This window comes from Rattus norvegicus, chromosome 13 (genome assembly GCF_021556685.1).
Source record: "Rattus norvegicus strain SHRSP/BbbUtx chromosome 13, alternate assembly SHRSP_T2T, whole genome shotgun sequence".
NCBI lineage: Eukaryota > Metazoa > Chordata > Mammalia > Rodentia > Muridae > Rattus > Rattus norvegicus.
The window spans coordinates 37,208,656-37,228,167 of record NC_141546.1 but is presented as its reverse complement, the minus strand read 5'-3'; the positions used below and the strand labels follow the sequence as shown (position 1 = coordinate 37,228,167).

The 19,512-nt window shown below is 38.7% G+C and overlaps 1 protein-coding gene and 1 non-coding gene across 4 annotated transcripts in view; both read left to right on the top strand.

The window, feature by feature from the left end:
* Positions 1–19,512, top strand: part of Dpp10 (dipeptidyl peptidase like 10) — a 1,656,730-nt gene that overhangs the window by 1,583,312 nt on the left and 53,906 nt on the right. For all 3 annotated transcript variants that reach the window (NM_001415116.1, NM_001415117.1, NM_001012205.2), the window contains 4 exon segments: positions 7,059–7,150; positions 7,725–7,772; positions 12,740–12,861; positions 14,180–14,227. In NM_001415116.1, the coding sequence (NP_001402045.1) occupies positions 7,059–7,150; positions 7,725–7,772; positions 12,740–12,861; positions 14,180–14,227 (310 nt within the window).
* Positions 2,752–2,882, top strand: LOC120096396 (small nucleolar RNA SNORA17). Its single transcript, XR_015636419.1, has one exon. It is a non-coding gene; the product is annotated as a small nucleolar RNA SNORA17 (small nucleolar RNA).

Sequence of the window (19,512 nt, the reverse complement as noted above, 5' to 3'; positions counted from 1 at the left end):
GAAGAGAGGTCCTTGGTCTGTCAAGTCTCAAAGCCCCAGTATAGGGGAATATCAGAGCAGGAAGGTGGGAGGGGGGTGGTTGGGTGGCACCCTCAAAGAAGCGGGGTAGATAATAGGTTTCTGGAGGCAAAATCAGGAAAGAAAATACCATTTGAAATATAAATCAAAATATCCAATACAAATAATAAGAGGAAAAGCCTATTAATAGCAAGAATCTTTCCTAAAATGAATTCCCATTTACAGACTTCCTGAATAAGGGTAAACCTGTCGCAGATTATAGAGAAATTTGAAGCAGGCCACCTCAGGGAGATTACCTGCTAGTTATTGTTTTGTCCCATTAAGGCTCCTGACTGAACAGAAATGCACATGGTCCATGTACATCCTATGCAGGCACTCACATATATGCTCAAATAAAACCAATAAATATTGGATAAATAAATCTTGTTGAAAATTCTAAGTTTGGAACCATATAATTACAATTGATTCTGAGTATTGCCCTTATCATAGACAATATTTTTCTAGGGAAGACTGTACTGGGGTTTAAGTGCCAGACTTTTCAAAGTCAAGGGTAGAATTTGTATCCAACCTGAGCCTCTTTGTCATATTGAGAATCTATTTTCGAAACATGTTAAAGATGCACCAAGCCAGCCGATCATGTGTGTTCATCTATCTCAGAACTCCCTTCAAGAAAATAAATGTAAAAAAAAATTGAAGAAGTTTATGTGTAGGGTTGGAGAAATGACTCACTACTTATGAGCAATTATTCCACAATCACCAGTTTGGACCCAGAAATGTCTGTCTGTTCTTAGAGGAGCCGGCACAGAAGGAGTGGTCTTGACGGTTTCCAACTAAGACATTCTACATGCACAGGTTCAGAAAGAGACTGTGCTTTGGCAGAACAGGAACAGAATACTGTAAGAGGACACCCAGTAACCATTTATGGCCTGTGCTCACAGGCATAGGCATATGCACCTTCACACATATGCACATGCACTCACATAGACACAGAAGTATAAACATTGATAAATAGTTGCTTTCAGAAACAATGAGTGCCTTCTGGTTTGTGTGAAATTATTTCCCTGGGCAGTTATTTTCACATAACCTCTTATTAGTCTCTCTTCTCATCACTGGGACAAAATATTCAGCAAAAGTAGTATGACGAAGGGTTTTCTGGAGAGTTTGAGGATAGTCCATCATGGTGGGAAAGCATGATAGCAGAGGCTTGAAATGCCTAGTCTTTTCATATCCACAGTCAGGAAGCAGAGAGAGATGAATGCTAGTGCTTATCTCATTTCCTCTTCTTAACTAGTCCAGGATCCCAGTCCAGGATGGAGCTGGTCACACATCGGGTACATCTTCCTTCTTCAGTTAACACACTCTAGACACTGCCCCATGGACATGGCCAGATGAGTGTCTCTTTGGTGCTTCTTAATGGTGTCAGGCTGAGAATCAAGATTATCCCTCACAATATCTCTCCCACTCAGAGAAGGATAAACAAAGTTCCCTAATTATTTGAGATAAGCAGCTGCACTGACATTTTCCCAAACTGTGAAATAAAAGAAAAAAAATCTCACTGTTGCATTTGCCCACTTTGTCTGAACAGTAACAAGCAGTTTCACTCAGGAGAGCTGACAATTCCACTCAGAACAATATTAAGTTCCATTATTGATTATAAGTACTGTAGAGAATCACATGCCTGTGATTCATAATCCTATCACCTAATCAACCTAATAAAAGGTTTTCATTAAATTTCACTACTCTATCTGATTAGGACATTGTCTGAAAACAATGAGTTCATTTCCTGTGATGAATAGACAGTAAATTAAAGCATGATATTTTTAAGCAGTATAGCATCTTTCTTATTTAATAACTATGAACTCTGGGCCAAATTTAATATCAGATATTTGAATAAACAGGAAGTTACCATGTGACAAACACAGGGCACTGTTAAATGTGCCAACATGCTTCTAGGTTGGGAATAGAAATTCCTGGCTCACATTTTGCTTCTTTGCATGAGATAAAATCATCATCAATTCAGAGTGTGTGTCTCATGTCTATTCTCCACTACAGCCACTTTATTCTAGATTTCCAGCCTGCTTCAGAAAATGAATAAAGTTTTATTCTTGTTCCCTGCCTTATTCTGAATTTAAAGTTAAAGTAAGAGTTGAATTGAAAGTATAGTGCCATACTGTAGCTTCTCTCTGAACTTTACCCAGGGTGTCTATTCTGCCAAGTTTATATAGAAGACATATGGATTAAACAAAAGATATATCTCTGTGTCATAACAATTTATATGCTTTTCTACATTGTTTAATTTGTATTCCTTCCCTTGAGAGATAGTTCATCTGATAAAGCTTCCTGTGGCCAAGCCTGTTATCATGAGTTCAATCACTGGGATCTACATGGTAGAATGAGAGGCCCGACTCCCACAAGTTCTCCTCTAACTTTCACAGATATGCTATGGCACTTACATCTGAGTTTACACGTGCATGCACACACAAACACACACACACACACACACACACACTCACACACTCACACACTCTCACACATACAATGTGAAAAATAAAAATTAAATTATCCTTCTGTGACTTTGTTTTTTGAAAGTGTTTGAAAAGCTCCCTGAGATTCAGAAATCCCCCTCTCTGACCTAATCAAGTCTCTGCATTTGTATTTATGTGCTCAAAAATAATCTAACAGATTCTGATTGGTTTGGACGGTGTTGCTTAGAGACCATACAAAAGTCAGTGTGCTGCCCCTAGAGACTTCTCAGGTATGGTTGCTGTGTCACATGTGTGTTGGTAGGTGGCAAAGAGGAGAGGGGCTATGCCTATGATCAGTGTTCTGATCTGTAACATCTGACTGAACAGTAGCCTAACAATCTTTGAAAAACAAAATGGACCTGAGACAATTACCACTGCAGCTTCTGGTGGCTCAGACTGGGAGCTAGTCAGTCAGGTGGGAGTGAGTCTTAGGCAAATGACCATTTATTTCATGGGGCTCCTCTGGTGGGTCAGGCAAAGAATGAGTGTGGGATAACCACCAGACGAGGACTTTGGGGTTTGGACAATGAGCTAGACTGAAAGTACAACCAATCCACCATGAAGGCACTGGAGGTGCAGACCATGACCAAGATGACCTCTGCCTAGTCCCATACTGCTTGTGTTGGTCACAGAACTCCTGAAGCAACACCAGACACTCAGAGACCCTGGGTGCTACTTAAGGGGTAAGTAGTAGGTAGAGAAATGGAAGAGAAACAGAAAAAGAAAAATGTGAGCAGAATGAAGAAAGGCAGAACAGGCAACTTGAGGTTAGTGAGGGACACCCTGATGTAAGTAGCCAGTGATACTACCTGAGACCATGCTGGGGTCCTGGCCTGTGCTGCCAACAGGGGCCACATCTGGGACCATATCTGGATCTATGGTCCTGTAGTGACAGGAGTCTGTTACCATCAAAGGCCAGGTAGAAGTCCCTGATCTGAGTTGCTGCCTAGGAACACGTTTATGTCTGAGGGCTGTGCAGAACTTGCTATTTGCTCACTATTGTGGAAGATCTGGCCCTGGGTCAAGAGAGTGGGAGATATAACCCTGCTCCTAACCAACTGAAGTACTATGGAAAGCAGCCCATTCATGTGGGAATTGCAGATGAGGAAATTCATGACTCTGAGCCTGGGAGAGCTGATCCTGGCATTGTTTCCTATGTGGTTGGAGTAGAGAGATTCTCTTCCCACTTCCTAGCTCACCATTTGCAGCAAATGGGATACAGAACTCTGTGATCATGAGAGCAGGAGGGCTGGCCCTGCCCTTAACCAACTGCAACACTCAGAAGACTGGGCCTGAACATCACCTGGGCAACACAGTAGTGTTGACCCCAATGGGGTGTGAGCATGGGAGAACTGGCCCCACACTTGTTCATTGTGTGGTAACATATCTCAAGGGAGAGACCTCACTCTCACCCCTTGCTACATATGGCAGGCAGGAGAGTTGTCCCCAAGTTTATGAGAGTAGGAGAACTGGCCCTATCCATCACTACCTTTAACACTCAGGAGGTCAGGTTCTAAAGCTTGCCTGGGCACCACAGTAGAGCTGCTCTTGGTATGGAGGGTATGGTGGAGTGGATTGGGATGTATATTGCTGGTGAGTTGCGCTAAGAGCAGGAGAGCCAGAGGCCAGCTCAAATACCTGTCAGATCCAGACCCAGGACTTTGAATTGTCCCACCCCAAGATCTATCCCATCAGTGAACTGCTGGAGTGCATAAAGGAGCCTGATCTACAGATATAAAACTACAGGATCTATCTCCATATCAGAAGTCAACAACAGGATATCTGAGAGGAGTCTCAGTAATGTTCTAGTTTTGATAGAGTAGCAGAAGCTAGAGGTCTCGAACCAGACCAACAAGCCATTGCAATGAACATTTGCAAGCAAAAGGGTGTGACCAAGCATGTATACTGAGGGGCATACTGTGGCATACTGCAGTTTCCATAATGAGATTTATTCCCTCTGTTGTCAGAGAGGCTGCAAGTTGGAGGGTAGTTGCAATATTTTTCCCTAATCTTAAGTGTGTAACTTTCATAGTCATATTTTAGGTCTCTGAGACAGTGTCATATTTTAGCATACTCAGAAATCTATGAACCAAATGAATTTCAAAATATTCACAAATATAAAAATTATAATGTTTTATGTGATGCTTCACCTTGAATTTGACATCATAGATGAGCTAACATATTGAAGTATTAATTCGCTGTTCTGGGAGCAATCAAATAGATCCTGAAAGCACGTGAAGATAGCTGCCTGATACAGTTTAGGATTCCATGCTGGTCTTTGGTGTGTAACTGAAAAAAGATTCCCACAGATCTTCTGTCTTCTTACATTTGTACCTTTGGTCTCCAAAGACTTGAGACCTATTATTACCTCAGAAAGTACACAAGATTTATAAGAACAAGATTCCTCTCATTTGCTTTCCTCATTTCATTGAGACAGGTTCTGGGAATGTGAACCAGGCATACTATGTAGCCAAGCTGTCACATGACTTCTGGTCTTCCTGCTTCAGCCTTCTGCGCAAAGGAGGTGACAGGCCTTTATAGAGTGAGCAGGAACAGAGCATTTATGAAGCTAGTAAATGTAAATCAATACTTAGAAGACTAAGAATGTTCTAAAGAAACAGTGTGGCACACAGACTGTGTGTTCATTTTCTGCTTCAAGTAGAATTGGCAATAAGATGTAACAAGTCCCCCATATCTATACATCTATACATATCTATACATCTAGATATCTATATTTAGTACATAGTTACATCAAAAATGGCTTGGGAATATGCCTCAAGCAGCATTCTCACACGACAATGATATAAAGTTTGGATTAAACTCTAGTAGTCACAACGTTTCAAAACCAAAGGGTTTTTTAATACATATAATTTTTTATTTTTCACACATAATTGAACACAGGGAATATCTCATTGTATCATTTATCTGTGTTCCACATATATAGGTCTACTTTGTTTGTAAGCTCTTTAGTACATGAACATAGACATATTTTATTGCCAACTGTGACTTTAATCTTTTAAATGCATTTATTTGTTTGTGGATGCAGTCCTCTTTGTGAGGTTGTATGGAAGTAAGAGGAATGGCATTCAGGATGTGGTGCTCTCATTTCATAATGAGCTCTTGGAATGAAACTTGGGTCATCTGCTTGTGTGACAAGTGCTTTTTTCCACTGAGCTATGTGATTGTCCTTGGTTTTTACTTTATAAGACCTTAAAGATCTTGGGTTGGGGAAATCTCTCATAGGCCCCAGATCAACAGGTCATAACCAGTGGGTTGCAAAACTTCTAGGGACTGCGTATCAGAAATCCTGTCTAGAAGACATTTATATTATGATTCATACAGGTTGCAAAATTACAATTATGATGCAGCAATGAAATAATTTTATCATTGGATATCACCACAGCATGGGGAACCATATTAAAAGGTTACAGGATTAGAGAATCACTGCTTAAGATCAGGAACAGCAGTCAGTTAATGATTGCTAAAAAGGATGATTCAGCCTTCGCCAGGATTGTGTCCCTGCTAGGTCATTCAGTAGTCAATTAAACACCTGTGTGCATGAGCCATGTTAAATGAACGCAGCGGGATACATTTACATAAATGAATATATATGAAAAAGCAAATGCCCACCATTCCTGGTGACACAGGCCTATCTTCCAGCACTTGTAAGACTGACTCATGCATGCTAGTGCATGCCTCGCATCCAGCAATTGGGAGGTTAAGGTAGAATGATCTGTCTCAAAAACAAACAGAAGCATGAAAACCATCACAGGTTAAGAGCACATATATGTCTTCTAGCCAAGACCTCCAATCGTAGGTGTTCTCTCAGTCATGTACCTCAGGAGTTATAAGAGAATACCTTTAACAACAAAAATGTGGGAGTCACAGATGCAGTCTGAAATTTGAACAAGTTCTGGCATTCCGTAGCACAGTCAAATGACTGTGCTTGACTAATGGTTTGGATATTTCAAAGCTAATAAGAAAGGTGTGTGATGTTTCTTTCCCAATGAAATGGTGCACATCTACAGTGAAGGACAGGATAAGCCTGAGCTGATCAACCAGTACTGGACAGAAATAACCTGTGACTAAGTGTAATAACTCACACATATAGAGTAGAATGATAAATGTTGGAGGGAGTAGTCAGGTTTGTCTTGGCTTCAATATTTTACAACATACCAAATGTTACAGCACAACACACATATGGAAGGTAGAGAATAAATAGCATTACTTGGTCACTTCAGTTTCTTCTGAAATGTTTGCTGTGACACTGTACACCTGCATTTCCTGTATTGTTTACCTATGGCTCAGGGATAAAGGTGCTGTCCCATCCTGGTCTTTTTATTAGAATATGTGTGAGTCATTGAGTTTAGTGTAGCAAGCCTAAGTTGTTGAGAAAGAATTATATGAAGCAAATGCTGCTTGTACTATTATTTTAACCAAATAAGAAATCAATATTTTCAATTTTATTATTTATTTATTTTCTTACTTTTTATCTATTATTATTTCTTTTTTCAGAGTAAAAGCGAGCAAATTACGGTGCGACATCTGACATCAGGAAACTGGGAAGTGATAAGGATCTTGGCCTATGATGAAACAACTCAAAAAATGTGATTGTTTTTCCTTCTCTACATGGGCTGCCATCAGCATTATCAAGTGTAATCTTTTCTATTATTAGAGAACTATTCTATGGTTGTTTGATCAAGCAACCCATGTAAAAATAACCCCTTTAGAAACATTGTCTTGGAGCTGGACCAGGTACTGCTCTTGTACAGGACCAAGGTTCAGTTTCTAGTACCCATATGAGTAGTCTCAAAACTACTTGTAATTCCAGCCCCAGGGAAATCTGATACCCTCTGTTGGCCTACATGTACATTTGCACACACATACAATTAAACACACAGATACACATAGAAATACAAATACATTTTTATAATTGTTAACCCTCCTTCATTCACAGACACTGTACACAGACCCAGTTCTTACTACTTGTAAGACATTGGAAAATCAGGATGATTATTTTATAAAAAAGACCAATGTATTTCTTGGATAGAACAAAATCCTATGTCTGAATAAATTAGCAGCCACTGTCAGTCTTTTTGATGGGTTAGAAAAATTCAAGTGAAAATTAAGGTTGAAGGGAAAAAAATCTACCACTAAAACTTTGCTTTTCTTCCCAAACAGCTACTTTCTGAGCACAGAATTTTCTCCCCGAGGGAGACAGCTATACAGGTAGGTATAAACTCATTTCCCCCAGGTTGGCTTTTCAGAGGCTAAGAACACAAATGGACAATGGCATGGAAGGAAACTCAGATTGTTTTCAATATGTCAAGGGGAAATCATACAAGTCTCAATATGACAACCTCAGACTCTTGGTCTTTTCTCTTGTGTGTGTACCTCAGGAAACATAGGAAGCTACATGTTGAACAGACTTTTCTCTCTTGATATTTTCTTTGTTTCTTTCTTTTTTATTTGTGTATAACAAAAAGATGCACCTCACATTTCAGAGAGAAGAAAAGACAGTCTATTTCAGAGCCAAATATAAGTGGTCATAGCCAGGAAACAGATTCAGATCACCTCAAATACAGAATTCCAATGAGGTAACAGTGGAGCTTTGTTGTAAGAGGACAAAGACAGTCAAAAATCAAGATACTTTTCAGGTGCATCTGTGGAAACCTCAGTTAGACAACTTACTGCAAGTCTGGGGAATCTGTGCTAGAGTTATCAGGTGCCAGTATCTGATGACATTCTTAATTTAGAAGTTGGTGAAATTTAGAAGTCTTTTGCTTCCTAAATAAAGGTGCCAATAAACGGCTCTTAGAACAGCTAAAATAACCCAAGATTATTTGGCGTTGATCCTGCAGCTGCTCTACAATCACTTAACTGTTAAGCAGTCATTGATTTCTACAGTGTCCTTGGAAATTCAGTCCACACTGCAAATACACAACAATGAAGATATGACAAACCTGAATATAGTTTTCTTTTTATTCCCATTACTTTTTTTATTGGCCTTACATCCTGATTGCAGCCCTCCCTCTCATCCCAGCCCCACTCACCCTGCCACACACAGCTCCTCCCCTTGCCTCTCCCCTTTTCCTCTGAGAACAGAAGGCGCCCCACTACTCCTTATTTCCCCTACTATCATGCACCTACCCCTCATGGCAAAACAAGTGACTGCAGGACCAGACTCATTCCCTACCATTGATGTGAGACAAAGCAGCCAAGATAGGGGAAAGAGATCCACAGGCAAGCAATAGAAACAGGGACATCTCCCGCTCTAGTTGTTACTGGACCACATGACGACCAAGATGCACATTTGCTACATATTTGAGGGAGGCCTAGATCCAGCATCTGCATGCTCTTTGATTTGTGGCTCATTCTCCGGGTCCCAAGGGTCCATGTTAGTTGAAACTTTTGTCGTCTTGTGAAGACCCTATCCCGTCTGAGTCCCTCAATCCTTCCCAGGACTCCTGGAGCTCCAGCTAGTGACTTTCTGTGGGTCTCTGCATCTGTTTGGTGAGCTGATGGATGAAGCCTCTCAGAGCACAGTTATGCTAGTCTCTTCTCTGAACATGTAGCAGAGCATCATTACTTTTCATAGGACCAATCTCTTCAAAAAGAACCTCACAGTCTTTCTCTGGTTCCTCATCTGTCACCCTCTGAGTGCCCAGGTTTTTCCAGACATGAGATTTCTATGTTTCTTCTTTATCCACTTTTATAGTTTTACATTGTTTTATATATGTATATATATATATATATATATATAAATTTTCTCACCACTACACATGACAGACATTTTCATAATTTCCTAGCAATCATTCCTCTGCACCATCTCATGTTGCGTTTTCTGTACATTAATCAATGTGTCAAAAATAAAATTTATTCCTATGTAACATAATAGCATGATGGATGGGTCTCTGAATACAAATTCTGTCAAGCAAAGTTTTTTCTTTCTTTCTTCTTTCTTTCTTTCTTTCTTTCTTTCTTTCTTTCTTTCTTTCTTCTTTCTTTTTTTGTTTGTTCTTGTTGTCTTCAGGTACATAAAGTTAAAGAGATTATTGGAAAAAGTAGATTCGTTGAGTCTATGAGGTCCTCTGCTTAATCAAAGTGTCGCAATACATATGTAAATAGTTACATCTGCCCAGTATGTCTACATATGAAATTAAATTAATCAAGGGCTTTATAGCTCAACTCTTCAACATTAAAATGCCTCCCCATTCTGCAAGCTCTCAACAGGACCTCATATGTCTTTTATTTTGAGCAGTCAAAGGGCTTATTTTTTCTGGATTCTACATGCACTTCAAATTTCCATTTCACACACCCGTTTTAAAACATGTCAAGTCTGCCGTGGTTTATTCTCAGTGGAAATTCACCCTACTTGAGAAGTTTTACCTCTCCTTATCAAGTAGCTTATACTTTATGTTTGGAAAGTAAAAATGTATATAGAGGACATGGGATATAAAGTGCTCACCATAATCATGGAGACTGGAGTTTGGATTTCTGCCTCCTATGCAAAAGCCAGATAGAAGAAAATCCAGCCCTGGAGAGGTGAGGATGTGGGATTCCCAGAGCAAATTGGCATGATAGACTAGCAAGAGTAGGCAAGCTTTCAGTTTATGGACTGCCCAATTAAATGAAATAGAAACCAATTGAGAAAGACATATACAAATGTGTACATACAGAGGAGCACACACCCTGAAGAATGGCATATCTCACATTCACAACAGGTCTCCTCACTTCAACTACCACAAATAAGGAAAATTCTCTGATATTATCTCTCAGATCTACCAAATATGGATAACTCACTATTAATATTCTAAGTTATGTGAGGTTGACAATGAAAACTAACCCTCATAACCATGAACAATGTTTTAGAGATGTACATCATATTTTAGTTCTCTCATTAAAAACAAGCAAAAATTCTAAAAGAAACGACCATTGGAGATTAAGCTCTGGTCAAGGTCAGTGGATGAATTTGCTTGAGACTCTTTGCTCTTATTCGTCTAAATGAGTCTTGAATCACATCTACTATTTAGATATGTGTGGTTTCTTGTCTTGTGACTATAACACAGAAATTAATTTGCCCCTGACCTGGACTAGTGCAGTGAACTTCCTAGAAAGAGAATAGAGTTCCAAAAAATATCCTCTTACATGGCTTATGAATTGCCATTTCGATTGATTGTAAAATGGAATTTGATCCAAAAATTTCGGTCAATGTCTTGCTTGAGCTGTAAAAAGGTCGGTTGTTGATTTAATTAATGGTAGAATCAGAACTTTTAATCCAGTGTTAGTGTTTTTGTCTAAAAGCATTGTGAAAGATGCTGGGTAGATATTTAGTGAGCAAAGTACTTCTTGTAGATGCCTGAGGATGAGTTCTGATCCAGTGCATCCACAGTAATAGTGGCTATGAAAGCTTGTAATCATTGTCTGAACGGGCAGAGAGACAGGAGGATTCCTGCAACTTTCTAGCTAGACAGCATAGCTGAAACAGAAACCTTTGGTTTTAGTGAGAGACTCTGTCTCCAAAACATAAGGAGAGGGGAAAGAGATGGTAATACCCAACATCAGCATTTGGCTCCTGCACATGCATACACAGGAGATTACTCCTAAATTCATCTGCATATTCCACAAGAACACATACTAAATAAGTAAGTCTTAAATACCAGTGTAAATCTCCATGGACCTTGGATGTGAAGGCCTTATTGAAAGTCAATGGCTTCAAATCTTAGTGTTACCAACCCAGCGTGGACTATATACTAACTCTCTAGAATGATGGTTGGACATCACTGCGGCTATATTTAATAAAACTGAATTGTGTCTGAAAAATGACTTAAGTGACAAAATTTATAACCATAGTTCAATAAATGTATGTGGTTATTTTACAAGTCATCACAGAGTGAATTTTTAGGTGCCTAGTATGTCTGTGGATTGTCATGATCTCACAGCATTTCAAGTATGAAATTGTAATTCTGAGGGTTGCAAATAACACAGAGAAAGAGTTCATTCTTCCAACTTGTTCCTTATATATTTATATAATATATAAATCGTGGCCCATTTTAAATGTGGTTGAGAACACTTTGCTAAAATAAGCATTTGTTAGTATTATGTGTAACAATGTCCCTATGACATTTTCATAGATGCATGTAATGTATTTAAGTCGCATTCACTCCCTTGGCCTCTCAGTCCTGTAGATCTTCTTCTTCCTTTCAAGCTACTGTCATGTAGTATGTGTTGTTGGGAAAACAGAGATAGAGAAAGTTTTGTTAGGGTTATTTATGGGAACATGGGCAAATTATGAATGTCTAAACCACAAAAGGAAATGACTCTCCTTCTTTCAAGAGCCATTAGATGCCAACAACTCCCCAGAATAGCCATCATGAGTCCTCTCTTTTGAGGGAATAGAAAGCATATGTTTTTATTATGCTTTCTGCCCTAAACACCACGCTCATAAAATATAGACAAAAGCTTTTCTGTTGACTTTGAATGTCAGTAGTATCTCATATATTTTCAGACACAGTGCAATTTCTTTCCTAAAAATCTCAGTGCCCATCTTTAGTAATACAAGTTAGGATAGTGAATTCTAATGTTTAGACTGTTGAGGTTACAAAGTGATGACCTTCATTTAGAGAGAATTTTTAGAAACAATTGTTCATCCTTTTGACTGCTATTTATTAAGGATTACTTATCTTTGCCTGTATGAACAAATTTTCTTCTAGACTGCACATAAAAAACAATGTAGAGACTAGAGATATCTCAGCATTTTAATTCTATACTGCACTTGCAAAAGACTAGAGTTCAGTTCTCAGAATCCAGATGCCCTCTTCTGGCCTCAGGTATCCACACATAGGTGCACATATATGTATAGACATACACATAACCAAAAATAAATATTAAAAGGGGAAATAGAAAAAAAAGTAAATTATAGTGAATCCAATGGGAATTGGTATGTTTATTTAGTTTTATGTACTTAATACTTATATGTATATCCAATATTATTATTATTCCCCAGGAAAAAATGCATGTATCCTAACTTTAATAATGGAAAGTAAATTTGCATGTGTTGGATGAATCATAAGTGACAAGAAATTTTCACAGGAGCTCTCAGGCAAATTTTCTATTTGACTGCATTTAAATATTGATGTTATTAATTTCAAGAGTCTATATTAACATTATTTCTCCTTTTTGCTTTATTTTTCTAGTGCTTCTACTGAAGGACTATTGAGTCGTGATTGCATCTCATGCAACTTTAGGAAAGAAGATTGCACGTATTTTGATGCCAGCTTTAGTCCCATGAATCAACATTTCTTGTTATTCTGTGAAGGTTAGATAGTATATACTTTTCAATAGGATTCAAATGCATACACTTTTTTAAAATCAATTTGCATTACCATCATTAATAGGTGTTTATATGTCATGAGATTCAAAGCTTAGACCACTATTTCACTTAGAGGAGGCCAAAGGAGGGCATCAGACTTCGTGGAACGGGAGTGGTGGTTGTGAGCTTTTCAACTTGAGTACTGAAAACTGAATCCCCATTATTTCTAAGGATAATACATGCCCTAACTGCTGAACCATCTCTCTAATACGTTCAAAATAAAAATCTTTAGAAATTTAAAAATTAAAGTGCTGTATATCAAAATGGGTATGTGAAGAGGTAGACAATTATTTTGACAAAACCACAGTACAATCATAATTTACCTACTTTTAAAAAAAAGTCTTCCTCAGAAGTAGTTTTAATATTAGGAAATGAGGACCATTGGAAACAAAAGAACCTACTGCATTGGTAAAATACTTTCCTTGTAAGAATGAGGACCTGGCCTTGGTTCTCATAAGTAACATTAAAAATATGTTTAGTATGATGACATATAATTATAATCCCAGTCCTTGGAAAGAGGGGCAGGTAAATACCCCAGGGATTGCTGGCATCCAGTATCACCTACTTGGCAAATTCCAAGCCGGTATGAGAAATTATTTTTAAAAGAAAAATCAATGGAAAGTGAAGAGCCATGCCCAAGTTTGTTTTGACTTCCACTTGCACACACACACACACACACACACACACACAAATACAAAGGGGGGTGCATGTTCACATAGAACACCCATACTTATTTAAGTATTTGGGGTTTGTACGAACTTACTTCCTCTGCTCTTCTTAATTTGGTGCTGAGCAATAGCTCCCACCTCTTGTTTTGTATTATGGCAATAACGCCATAGCCTCACATGGATGTTTCTAGAGAAATCTTATAAGAATATATTGAAAATAATCTATTTCCCTTTAATGTGGCACTGTACTTCTTAGAAACAAAATGGAATTTATACATCCCTTGGAATATAATGAATGACATGAACTCTAATTATTTTGTTTCTGTTTCATGGTATTTTAAATATACATTACTTCCATTTGGGAAAAGGAACTCTGTCATGTAGTCTTTATAGTAAACGTGACTTAGATGTTCTTATTGTATTTATTTACTTGCTTGTATGTGTGTATGTGTGTATACATGGCATGATGCATATGTGGAAATCAGAAGACATTTTAGGAGTCAGTTCTCTCTATATACCATTAGCTTGGCGGTACATACCTTTGTATGTTCAACTATTTTTTTAAAAACCTTTATCTGTATATTTTTAAATTCTAGGTCCAAAGGTCCCAATGGTAAGCCTTCACAGCACAGACAACCCATCAAGTGAGTACTAGAGAGGGCATTTTTGTAAATAATAGTTGGCCTTCATCATGAGCAAAGTAGAGTTTTTCTTTGGTTGGTTTGTTTTGTTTTGTGTTTTAATTCTGAATATCATATTCTCTAGAACTTTCCTCAAAGGGATCCTCAGCACAAAAATGCTCTGTAAAGGACTTTATGTTGATTTTATTTATGTTATTAAAACAGCAAAGTGAGTCGTTTGATCACCTTACAGCTTAGGTTAAATAATAGCCATTGCTGAATCTAAATCCCATGAAAAAAGATTGACACATTCGTGCATTCCCACCTACTTGCCACTGAGTTTATAGATCATTTCTTCAACCCCATGTAGGTTATGTTCCACCCCAATGGTCTTTATAGATATTATGACATTTCATAGGTCATAAATATATCTATTTATATTGGAAACACTATTTGCTTGTTTGACTTAGGGGTAGAGGGTCATGGAGCTCCCTTCTTTTTTTCTGGGAAAGAAAACATGTTTTATTCCACTGCTTAAGGTAATATCAAATTAAGAAAGAGTGATAAATTTTGGGAAAAATTATAAAACATTTTATGTGGTTTATTTTATTGTATTATATACACACACATATCTATATAGATAGATATAGATATATATTCACATATGTCTGTTTATCTTATTCATATAGTCAGCCAAATTTAATCACAAAACATCTTACCAAATAATGCATCAGAGGTACATTGATGAGATAGTTATGTATTTAACTTGAAATAGAATATTATAAACTTTAAGTATAGTGAATGAATAAGTAAATGATTGAGTTAATTTTCTTTCAAGATTTAGTAATTTTGGTTTTCTTTATATTTTACTTGTATGTATGTGTGTTTATATGTTTAATGTCTGTACATACACCACATGACTACAACAGTTCCCACCAAGGCAGCAGGAATTAGACCTTGGGAACAACATTTATAGACAGTTATGAGCTGCCCAATGTGAGTACTAGGAAGCAAACCCAGGTACTCTACAAGAGCAGGATACACTCTTAGCTGTTGAGCCATCTCTCCAGGACACTGCAGAGCTAAACTTAGAATGAATTTCTGCATTATAATTCATTTTCACCCTGTTGGTCACCTTTGTTTACTAAATTTACAAGGCCAGAATTTTTATTATTTAGTGAGCTGCGTAATCTTTTAAATTTACCTGTTTTATGTGAATGTGAATATATGCTGTGTTTGTTCAAGTGCCAGTGGAGGTCAAAAAAGGGTGTGAAATCTCCTAGAAATGGACTTATGAACTGCAGGTTGTAAGCTACTTGGTATGGATATGGAAACTGTGTTCAAATCTGTAAGAATAGTACTCATTCTTTACCACTGAGTCCCAGCTATGTAAGCTATACAATGATAATACATTTTTACTGGTTAACTTATGTAAGTCAGAGAGCATCTCTGAGATAATTTATTTTTATTATTTTATTTTACATGTAAAGAGACTGAGTTGCAGATAGATTAAAGGACTTAGCTAGAGTCATATAAAAACATAACAGAGGTCTTGCTGGTTGCTGCCGCAGCAGAGAGCCCTTGGGCAGCACCCCACGAGCAAACTTGAGCCTCGGGACCACAGGTAAGACCAACTTGTCTGCTGCAAGAGAGCTGCCTGGTGAGATCGGGACACACAGAGGCAGAGCTCATCTAGGACCGGGCACGTCCTGTGTTTGCCGGAGGTCCCACGCCCACGGATCCCAGCCAGCAGCAGCTCTCTGCTCCCAGACCCTGTGGGAAAGAGACCTCACCGCCTGGTCAGGTGGGCACTACTGAGGCTGCAGAGCGGAAGAGACCACCAACACTGCCCACCCCTGCCCACATCCCTGGCCCAAGAGGAAACTGTATAAGGCCTCTGGGCTCCCGTGGGGGAGGGCTCAGGAGTGGCAGGACCCCTGCCTGAGACACCACCGGAACCTGAGGGAAACAGACCGGATAAACAGTTCTCTGCACCCAAATCCCGTGGGAGGGAGAGCTAAACCTTCAGAGAGGCAGACAAGCCTGGGAAACCAGAAGAGACTGCTCTCTGCACACACATCTCGGACGCCAGAGGAAAAAGCCAAAAACCATCTGGAACCCTGGTGCACTGAAGCTCCCGGAAGGGGCGGCACAGGTCTTCCTGGTTGCTGCCGCTGCAGAGAGCCCGTGGGCAGCACCCCACGAGCGAACTTGAGCCCCGGGACCACAGGTAAGACCAACTTTTCTGCTGCAAGAAAGCTGCCTGGTGAACTCAAGACACAGGCCCACAGGAACAGCTGAAGACCTGTAGAGAGGAAAAACTACACGCCCGAAAGCAGAACACTCTGTCCCCATAACTGACTGAAAGAGAGGAAAACAGGTCTACAGCACTCCTGACACACAGGCTTATAGGACAGTCTAGCCACTGTCAGAAATAGCAGAACAAAGTAACACTAGAGATAATCTGATGGTGAGAGGCAAGCGCAGGAACCCAAGCAACAGAAAGCAAGACTACATGGCATTATCGGAGCCCAATTCTCCCACCAAAACAAACATGGAATATCCAAACACACCAGAAAAGAAAGATCTAGTTTCAAAATCATATTTGATCATGATGCTGGAGGACTTCAAGAAAGACGTGAAGAACTCCCTTAGAGAACAAGTAGAAGCCTACAGAGAGGAATCGCAAAAATCCCTGAAAGAATTCCAGGAAAACACAATCAAACAGTTGAAGGAATTAAAAATGGAAATAGAAGCAATCAAGAAAGAACACATGGAAACAACCCTGGATATAGAAAACCAAAAGAAGAGACAAGGAGCTGTAGATACAAGCTTCACCAACAGAATACAAGAGATGGAAGAGAGAATCTCAGGAGCAGAAGATTCCATAGAAATCATTGACTCAACTGTCAAAGATAATGTAAAGCGGAAAAAGCTACTGGTCCAAAACATACAGGAAATCCAGGACTCAATGAGAAGATCAAACCTAAGGATAATAGGTATAGAAGAGAGTGAAGACTCCCAGCTCAAAGGACCAGTAAATATCTTCAACAAAATAATAGAAGAAAACTTCCCTAAACTAAAAAAAGAGATACCCATAGGCATACAAGAAGCCTACAGAACTCCAAATAGATTGGACCAGAAAAGAAACACCTCCCGTCACATAATTGTCAAAACACCAAACGCACAAAATAAAGAAAGAATATTAAAAGCAGTAAGGGAAAAAGGTCAAGTAACATATAAAGGCAGACCTATCAGAATCACACCAGACTTCTCGCCAGAAACTATGAAGGCCAGAAGATCCTGGACTGATGTCATACAGACCCTAAGAGAACACAAATGCCAGCCCAGGTTATTGTATCCTGCAAAACTCTCAATTAACATAGATGGAGAAACCAAGATATTCCATGACAAAACCAAATTTACACAATATCTTTCTACAAATCCAGCACTACAAAGGATAATAAATGGTAAAGCTCAACATAAGGAGGCAAGCTATACCCTAGAAGAAGCAAGAAACTAATCGTCTTGGCAACAAAACAAAGAGAATGAAAGCACACAAACATAACCTCACATCCAAATATGAATATAACGGGAAGCAATAATCACTATTCCTTAATATCTCTCAACATCAATGGCCTCAACTCCCCAATAAAAAGACATAGATTAACAAACTGGATACGCAACGAGGACCCTGCATTCTGCTGCCTACAGGAAACACACCTCAGAGACAAAGACAGACATTACCTCAGAGTGAAAGGCTGGAAAACAATTTTCCAAGCAAATGGTCAGAAGAAGCAAGCTGGAGTAGCCATTCTAATATCAAATAAAATCAATTTTCAACTAAAAGTCATCAAAAAAGATAAGGAAGGACACTTCATATTCATCAAAGGAAAAATCCACCAAGATGAACTCTCAATCCTAAATATCAATGCCCCAAATACAAGGGCACCTACATATGTAAAAGAAACCTTACTAAAGCTCAAAACACACACTGCACCTCACACAATAATAGTGGGAGATTTCAACACCCCACTCTCATCAATGGACAGATCATGGAAACAGAAATTAAACAGAGATGTAGACAGACTAAGAGAAGTCATGAGCCAAATGGACGTAACAGATATTTATAGAACATTCTATCCTAAAGCAAAAGGATATACCTTCTTCTCAGCTCCTCATGGTACTTTCTCCAAAATTGACCATATAATTGGTCAAAAAACGGGCTTCAACATGTACAGAAAGATAGAAATAATCCCATGCGTGCTATCGGACCACCACGGCCTAAAACTGGTCTTCAATAACAATCAAGGAAGAATGCCCACATATACTTGGAAATTGAACAATGCTCTACTCAATGATAACCTGGTCAAGGAAGAAATAAAGAAAGAAATTAAAAACTTTTTAGAATTTAATGAAAATGAAGGTACAACATACCCAAACTTATGGGACACAATGAAAGCTGTGCTAAGAGGAAAACTCATAGCGCTGAGTGCCTGCAGAAAGAAACAGGAAAGAGCATATGTCAGCAGCTTGACAGCACACCTAAAAGCTCTAAAACAAAAAGAAGCAAATACACCCAGGAGGAGTAGAAGGCAGGAAATAATCAAACTCAGAGCTGAAATCAACCAAGTAGAAACAAAAAGGACCATAGAAAGAATCAACAGAACCAAAAGTTGGTTCTTTGAGAAAATCAACAAGATAGATAAACCCTTAGCCAGACTAACGAGAGGACACAGAGAGTGCGTCCAAATTAACAAAATTAGAAATGAAAAGGGAGACATAACAACAGATTCAGAGGAAATTCAAAATATCATCAGATCTTACTATAAAAACCTATATTCAACAAAACTTGAAAATCTTCAGGAAATGGACAATTTCCTAGACAGATACCAGGTACCGAAGTTAAATCAGGAACAGATAAACCAGTTAAACAACCCCATAACTCCTAAGGAAATAGAAGCAGTCATTAAAGGTCTCCCAACCAAAAAGAGCCCAGGTCCAGACGGGTTTAGTGCAGAATTCTATCAAACCTTCATAGAAGACCTCATACTAATATTATCCAAACTATTCCACAAAATTGAAACAGATGGATCACTACCGAATACCTTCTACGAAGCCACAAATACTCTTACACCTAAACCACACAAGGACACAACAAAGAAAGAGAACTTCAGACCAATTTCCCTTATGAATATCGACGCAAAAATATTCAACAAAATTCTGGCAAACCGAATCCAAGAGCACATCAAAACAATCATCCACCATGACCAAGTAGGCTTCATCCCAGGCATGCAGGGACGGTTTAA